This window comes from Arachis stenosperma, chromosome 5 (genome assembly GCF_014773155.1).
Source record: "Arachis stenosperma cultivar V10309 chromosome 5, arast.V10309.gnm1.PFL2, whole genome shotgun sequence".
Lineage (NCBI taxonomy): Eukaryota > Viridiplantae > Streptophyta > Magnoliopsida > Fabales > Fabaceae > Arachis > Arachis stenosperma.
The window spans coordinates 18,280,429-18,289,610 of NC_080381.1; the positions used below are offsets into that span (position 1 = coordinate 18,280,429).

At 32.4% G+C, this 9,182-nt stretch overlaps 1 protein-coding gene across 1 annotated transcript; it reads right to left on the reverse strand.

The window, feature by feature from the left end:
* Positions 1 to 834: 834 nt before the first annotated feature.
* On the reverse strand, positions 835 to 2,291 carry LOC130982599 (ethylene-responsive transcription factor ERF061). Its single transcript, XM_057906637.1, has one exon. The coding sequence runs from the start codon at positions 2,058 to 2,060 to the stop codon at positions 1,098 to 1,100; it is 963 nt and encodes a 320-aa protein (XP_057762620.1). The 5' UTR covers positions 2,061 to 2,291; the 3' UTR covers positions 835 to 1,097.
* Positions 2,292 to 9,182: the final 6,891 nt, after the last annotated feature.

The following is a 9,182-nucleotide window of genomic DNA, read 5'->3' on the forward strand; positions in this document are numbered from 1 at the left end:
ATGCTGCATAGCTGCTAACTGTGATATGAATCGGTAATTCTAGAGAGGCCAAAAAAATAAAAAATCAGAACTTACTTTAGTTAGATACTTAGTAGTTTCACTTTCTTGATTGGCCATGTAACTTTTGGAAGACCATTTGGATTGAAGGGGCTTGCATATCATGAACTACTAGTTTCTTTTGTAGTTGGTGTCCTTGAATTCGTACATTCAATTACACATATTTTACTTTTGTATATGCCCCTTCTATAGGGCAATAAATTTCATCTTATTACGGTTGGACAAACCTTTTCCTGTGACTGTTGTATGGCGTGGTAGACTCTATTTGTTGAAGGCCAAGGTAGATTTTTAATAATTCTATAGTTTTAAAAACGCCAAATTAAATTCAGTCCTGGGCCTTGGCTGCACTTGCATCATGTATGAGGTCAGCATGACGTTATAAAAAGATCAATGCATTTCAACCTCTGAACTCATTCACGCCCCTAACTCTCTTTTATGCTGCTTTTCGTGAGATGATTTCACGGCGTGCCATGTTAGTTGGTTGACCGTATCCTCAATGCAAAATTCTGAAATTCACAACCTAGTGGCCACGGTACGGACTCTTTTCTTGCTTCACTTACAAGCAAACACGGTTAATGTATGTGTCCCCAAACATGCTTACTCTCATCTTAGACTTGAATGAATGATTTCCGATGTCATGTGCCATAGATTATTATATTTGTAGAGTCATCCATCCAATTGTAGTAGTAAAGTAATAGGTGTTAATGAATTCATGAATAAAGGTAAATATAAATTGATTTACTGATTGTGGATGTAAAAACAACACAAGATGCTATATCAATGGGCAAAAACCATAGGAAAACTCTTGAAGCCTTGAGCAAAAAACCAAGGCCTAAATCTACAACCATATACGATTCTTAAAATACCCACAAAGTGACTAAGAAAGCAAACATAATAATAGGAGTGATTATGATATTATACAGTTTCAGCTCCTTGCTGAAAAGTAATCACTACTCTTTACTCTTTAATCTAATACTATATTGTAGTACTATTCCTACATGTACTAGTTACTACTAAAGATAGAAAGAAGAACATGTATTCTAATTGGCCAGAACTTCCCAAATCAACTCAGGATCGAAGGATGGCATCCTTGCAAGGGAACAATCATCGAATTCCATTGAATCATCTGTCAGCAACATGCCACATTCCCTCGAAACGGACACCGGCGAGAGCAACTCCTTTGCCCAATCATCATAATTAGCAGGCCGAGGTGGCGACAGTGACGAAGAAGAAGAACAAGAAGCTGAGCTGATCTTGTCGTTCTTTTGCGATTTCGATGTCTCGCTCTGTCCACCACCGTGGCTAGCCGTGTCGCCGCCGCCATTTGATTTGAGTTTCCTGGCTGCATTCTTCTTGGCTCTCTCCCTCTTGACCTTCTGGCATATGGCTTGAATCTTTGCATCCACGGTGGTCTTGAGAGCATTCAACTTGGTTGAGTCTCCGAATCCCAACTTGGTTGGGTCCTTCAGGTTGGGGAAATTCAAGCGCGCGTATTCTCCACGGAGTTTGTAAGCCGCACGATCATAGGCATAAGCAGCAGCTTCTGCAGTGTCATAGGTTCCCAGCCACACTCTCATTCTGTTTTGTGGGAGTCTAATCTCTGCCACCCATTTTCCCCAGTGCCTCTGCCTCACTCCTCTGTACAGCTTCTTCTTGCAGGGGTTCATGAACGAAGAAGAAGTCAAAGAAGAATTGGTCATTGATGGAGTGACCATGGATGTTGGCACAAAAGGCCTGTTGTTGACCCTGTTTTCCTGGTAAAATTTTTCAAGGATGTCTCTCTGGCGAAGGTATACGGAGGAGCCCAGAGGTTCGAAACCTGAAGATGCTATTATGGAGTTAGGAATGCAAGTTGGATTGGGTTGTGGACAATGGCAGAAAATTGAGTCCAGCGTGTTTGTGCTGCTTGACAGTATGAGGTTTGATAGGGTGGAACCGATATCCATATAGGCACCGTCGTGGAGTTCGAACTGTGTGGTTCTTTCTTGCATTCCGTTCATCATAGCGTGATGGTTTTCCAGCGCTATAAGTACAGAACGGAACAGTAGTGAGTTAAAAACAGAGTTACAAAGAAACAAGAAAAGGAAGAAGGGGCTCTATAAAAACTGACCCCTCTCCCTAAGAAAACAGGGGAATCGAATAAAGTATTATTATGATTAGGGAGGGAATGGGTAATTGACTTATTGTGATCCTGAGGATCACTGGAATGGAGGGAAGAGAAGAGAAGGGAAGCGAAGAGAAGATGGAGTTATAGTATAGAATAGGTGACTATGGTGAGGTGGGGGATGTATTTATAGCAAGAGATAGATCTTTCTTAATCATACAGCCATACAGCGAATCCCGTTCACAACTTGCAACTCTCAAATCCTCTTCTCTCGCGTGGACTTGCTCTCCTCTCTTGTAATTACTATAATGCCCTCTCTTATCTACACTATTATTCTTTTTGGAGGTGGGGTTGTATTTTTCTTCTTATTATTTGTATTACTTGTTTTGTTTTTCTTGTCCTATTTAATTCTTGAATAGTTTCCCATGTTTTTGGAAAAAGAACGAAGCAGCTTATAACAAAAGAAAAAGTGATATTATGGTAATGTAATTTTTCTTCTTTAAACCAACCGATTATTTTCTTTTAAATTTATACCATGGTTCATTTCATGACAAGGAAGGATGACTCCAAATGATAATTGATAACATTTCTTTTTGGTTGTGTTTTTAGAAAAATCTTGAAGCAAATGCAGCAAGGAAGGATTTACTGTGGCCTAAACAAAATTCGGGGTTGAGAATTGACTGAGGGTGGTCCACGAGGAAAAGGAAAAAGGCTACTTTTGCCATTTATTGCAGTGACATGATACAAGAACGTGAGAGAGGAGCAACTTCACATACAAAGTCCGAAGCTGCTGTGCCTATCATTCCAAAATGGGCCCTTTTAATGCACTACCAAATAGTAACATCCATGTGGTACCACGCGTCTCTTACACTATTTACTTGTTTAAATTCGTCATTGATTCAATCATTACACCCCTTTTAACTTTAAGTTTCTAGCCAAATCTCATAATAAGATGACCTAAAAGAAGAACAAAGTACAGTTGATTTTATGTGCAACTAAACTTGCGAATTAATTGGTGTTTTTTGGTTAAAGGATACTAAAATCAGCTACTAATATAAAATATATATTAAAAATAAATTAAATAATATATATATTTTATGATTAAATAATATATATTTATATATAATGTATATTATATTTGATTTAGTGGTTGATTTTAGGTATATATGTATAATAAGGGATTAACTCAGCTCATGGATATATGGTCTTGCGTATTGACAAACCCCATGGCATGTAAAAGAAACCATAGAGCATAATATAATGCCAAGACGCATTTAATTTCCTTAAAGAATCAAATTATGCGTGATTTTGCTTGAAGGGCCATAAATATATATTCTAGGATAAGCATGGATACAGGATAAATAGTAGCCATTTGTGTTCATTAATCTCTTTGATTTTCATATAGCTGCCAGCAATAACAGTAACGTGCCTTTGCCATCTATCTTGTAATGGAAACATGCCATTGAATGTGATAGTGATGGTTTTAAACGATTTCCAGTGCAAGACATAAAAAGGGAGAATTAGTCAATAGTCACAGCTATTTTCCTATAAAAAGAAAAAGGAAACAATCACATAATTGTATAATAATGGCTTCAAGTAGGTAACACATGGGAGAATTTAGGGCGTTACACTGATGGATACTGAATGCAAGTTATGAATTAAGTATTTTATTTTTTGTATATACTTGGTAAGGTAATAACCTTCATAATTAGTTCTTTTATACAAACATACATATATTGCTTAAATTCAAACTGAAGAGACCCACATGCATATAACTGAAACAAAATGTTGAAACAAATTTATTGATTATTATTATTAGTAATAGTTACTATCAAGTTATCAAGTCAGTATGGGAACCACATGTCAAATGTCTAACTTTATGTCAATACCTCTATTAAAGTAGTGAAAAGGTTACGTTAATTAAGAGGAAGGGTATATGTATCAAGAAATGATGAATTTTATGTTTAGTTAGAATAATTTCAACAAAAATGCATGGGACTTTATGGGTTTGGTTTATTAAGATATGCATAAAAAATTTTGAGACTCCCCAACTCTATGCTCTTAACTTGTTCTATTTACATGTGTACGTATGTACCACGCACACAGAGACTTTTTTTTCCCCTCATTTGTTGTAATAGACTAATAGTTAGATTAGATACCTCTACGCCCTATATACGTGTCAATATGTTGAAATGCCGAGAAGAGATTATAAATCTAGAAGAAGATAGTCCACAATAATACACCACAATCACGTATTGATCATTGAAGAGAGAGAGAGAAAGAGAAAAAAAAATTGTTGGAATGGTTCTGGTCTAGATTATGAATCGAGTTAAAAGAGTGTGAAAGTGGAACTCAAATAAGAATTGCAAGAGACCCATCAAAGTGGGGGTTAGACTAGCTAGAAGAGTCACCAATCAATGAACAAGTGCATTAAAGGCGTAAAGGTAGCTTTGAAAATGTGTGGGTCGTGGTAGGGCCTTTATTTATTTTTATTTTTTTTTTCAAATATAAAGGACAGTGCTCGTGACAGAGGACACCCTCCCCTCAATTTGTTTCCATGGCCAAATTGATCGATCTTATTGCTCTCTAGTCTGTAGATGCATGTGACACGACCTAACAACACTCTTCTCCATTCACAACGGGTCCCCATAGTCAACTTAACTCCTTTATTAACTCCTTTTTACCATATTTACATCTACCTCCCTTTCATTGTACTACATATACATCACCATGACGCCCCCATTCTCTACTTTAATTTATTTCATTGAATTAACTAACCACTTATAAGTTATAACTCAACGAGAGTTATCTTGGTATGAGCTTGGAAGAAATATTTCTAGAGAAACATATTGTACTATTTATCACTACAAATATTTTAGGAATGAACTTAATGTTGGTTTTTATTCAATCCCCAAATCCATAACAGCCTCAAAGAAAAACACAAAAATAAAAGCAAAGAAGATAAGAGAAGGGGCAATGAGGTAATTAAAAGAGGGAGATGAATCCAATAAATAAATGTGAACTGTAAAGGGCATTATTGGATGTAGCAGCAACTCCAACAGATTGGCAACGCGTGGAAAGGTCTGTGGAATGTGGGATTGACTCTGAAAAAGGTATGTTTTGGCTGTATCTGCAATTCGTTTCATTTTCTTCTTACTTTGAATAATAATAATAATACTAATTAATTAGTAATATTTTTACAATGACATCTTCACAAAAAATAATATTATAAATTATTAGATAATTTAATATATTTAATTAAAATTTATAATATTATTTTTATATAAAAATATTATTTTCAAAATATTTTTTAATAAAAAATAATTAATTGCAACTTAAGTTAATTCAAATTACTAATTAATTAATAATAATTTTATAATGACATTTTTATATAAAAATAATATTATTTTTATATAAAAATGTTATTTTAAGAATTTTTTTGATAAAAAAATAGTTAATTATAATTTAAACTAACTCAAGTTAATTATCTGTATTTTTAATTTTAAAATTCAAAAAATTAGAATAACAAATTTTTTTTATAAGAAACCCTTCTATTTTTTAACTAATTTGTTCTAATTGACTGTTTTTCTAGTTGGTTTCTTTCCATAATCATTTTCCGATTAATCATGGGCAGTGTAATGTAGGAGGGAGGTGGTTAGTTGGTTGCGGTGTGCCGCTCCTCTCACTCCTATCATATCCTGATGCTGCCACGTGGAGATCGAAGCGGCGTCGTATTTGGTTGAGACAGGCAGGGGGAATTCAGAATTTCAAACATGTTTGGTGAGCAGTGGGGTAGGGAAGAAAAGGGATATATTTGGATATAGAAAAGGAAATAGATAGATGAATCCATGACGTGATGAAGGTGAAGTTGACATTGTTGTAATCGGGTTTGGGGCATGGTTTGGATAGGGTCCACCTTCCACGACCTTTTGTAGCTGTAAACAGAGCAGGTGACTCGGTCACAGGTCTCAACCAACAAAACATTTCTTACACTCATGACTCATATAGTAGATATCATCTTCATCTCTATTTACACATTTAATTTTGGTGGAAGTTTAGATACACTTCATTTTTTGTAATGTTGATAATTAAAAATAGTTAAATAGTTTAATTAATTTAATTAAATTTTTATTTGATAATTTTTTATTATTAATTTAATCTAAAATTAATTATATCTGAATTTTTATCTTTAATTTTACCTTTTATTTTGGAATTGATGAATCCGCTGAACAAAAATTTTTTTTTTCTTTTAACAAATTATACTTTTATTGAAAAGAACATAGAATTATGCAGGGCGAAGCTAAAACTTTAAACTGGAGAGAGCCAATATAAAAATTATAAGTTAAAAAAAAAGATATAAAATAAAATTAAAAAAAGACTAAATTTTAAATAATAAATTTTTTATATAAAAATGATAAGTTAGAAGAAGACCATTGACCCTTTTTATCTACATCAGGTTCTGTACCTAAATTTACGAGTACTTAAAAAAGACAATCTTACATCGTTACACTCAAGTTAATACGAATAGATTTAAATATAATATTTAAGATGAATGAGATTTAAAAGACTACCTTCTTTAAATTTGGGAAAAAAAATATACATTACTTATCAAGTGAGATAAATTATTTTACAACTACCGAATTATAACAGTCGAATAATTAGTTTACGATCGAATTATTCATTCAATTAACTACAATAAAGTGATAACGTCATACTCTTTTTTTTTATCAGGTTAGATATAAATCATAAAATATAATACATATACAAATAAATTATATATATATATATATATATATATATATATATATATATATATATATATTCAGAAAGGTTTTTGTTTTTTCGAGTTTAGGAGTTATTTGAATAAAATTGTAGAGAATAAGTTGGAGATACGATGTTACTAACATCCTATTTTGAGTTGCTAATTTTTTGAGTTCGTCATTTTCAATGATGGGGTCTTTCTGTAAGACGCTGACACTTAAGTTAACATGGGTCGTGAGAAGAACTAAGTTAGAAATTATACCTTAGTGTACGTATTTAGAGTAATGTATATATTGTGAGGTTGTCATGTCATGAGCTTCTCTCTTTATGTTCTTAGAAATTGAAAGACTGTGAGACGGATATTGAAATAAATCTCAATATTGTGTTTAGTGTAAAATGGGAGATAGAGATTGAAATAAGAATGAAGCTCTTATTTAATTTGTACAAAGGGTAAAATTAGAATTCATTATATGAAATGAGGGTATTTTAAGTATAAAATGTTATTGAAATTTCAGTCTCTATCCCCAAAAAACTCAGTCTCTTGTGTCTCCATTTTTTGGAAGTACTGAAATACTAAAATTTTGGAGACAGAGACTGAAATTTTAGTACCAATATCTACACCAACAAACATGATATTGAATTCTAGTCTTCCAATCTCCGTTCCAATACCTCAAAACAAATGCTACCTTTAGGTTAAGTTGATTATGAATTGTCCTTTAGGTTAAGTTGATTTAGGAGAATGAATTCTTATTCTCATAAATTATTTGATACTTTTTTTGTTGTCTCTTTTCATATGATACTTTTAGGTCTATATATAATTATTATTGTAACATTCTCCTTTAATAGAAAAATGATGGTTACAATGTAACAATTAACCTCATAAAATTGAGTTATTAGACATTAGAATGAGTTATGAGAAGTTAATGTCCTCTTTGTAATATATATTTTAGAATCCGAGAGAAACTTAATCATCAAACCAGTTCTTTAGAATTTCTTATACTCTTAAACTCGGTTCTTAGTTTTGGGCTTATAAAAATATTTTAAAATAATATTGTTCTTGTGTGAATGAACTTTTGAGGTATAACTCGTCTCTTGCACTGTTGTAATATGCCTTTTCTTTAATGGAGTGAAAATAACTCAGACATCAAAGAATATAGGGAGTGGGTACCTGCAAAAGACACTCCGACGCTCAAGTCAATAAGTGTTTAAGAGGCATAAGAATTCTATGATTATAGAATGTTAAACATGAAATAGAACTTATCATGTGGTCTCCTTTGAGATATAGAAATTGGCACCTTTATAGACATAGAGTTGATGAATAGAGTTGATGTTATGACCGTTTGTCATTAAGTCAGAATAATGGTTATTAAGATCGTCCATTACAAACTTAGAATGAAGGCAAATAAAGTCAAGTTATGACTTATAATACATAATAAAGACCAAGCTATAAGATAATGGATCACAGCCCTCAATGTCTGTCCAATCATATGATCCAGCCTAAGCTTAGAAAATAAAATGAGTTATAACCCAATTAAAAAATAAGTGAATAATGATATGGTGAGTCTCCAAGTTTAGTCGGATTATTATGTCGGCACTTATTCAAAAAATAAATAATTTTATAATAAATTTTATCTGCTCGAGTTACTTAACTGTGAGATAGATACTTCGTCAATTTATAATAAGAGACCGATGATTATTTTTCGCTCATCTTTAATTTATAAGTATTGGCTTAACCAAAAGTAGATGTTGTAAAATAAATTATATGAATACGATAATATATATATATATATTGAAGAATAAAATAAATGAACGGATTACTCATATGTCAAGTAGTGATATTTTGAATTAAGAAATTCTAAAGGATTACTATGAGGGCTAAGTCATTTTGTATTGGCGAATTTGAATTTGAATTCTTGATTTTAGTGCTAAAAATTCTACATATAAATTCATGAAGTCATAATAAGATTCAATATTTAATAAATGCAAGCGTTAGAATCCAACACCTTGATTTCGTAGCATGAAATTTCAAATGCTATGACAGAGAAATTAAATAAAAATACATTGAAATATAGTAGTTACAAGCTACTATATTTATTTACTTTTGCTCCTATTCCTCTCAAATAGAAGTTTTGCCATGGATAGTAGATTCTAGGAATTGATATAGTAAGAAGAAAGAAATAGTTAGTCATGGTCTCATGGAGGATAGAAAATGCATAAAAAGATATATGGGTAGAGTATATATAGCTCAAGATCAATCTTT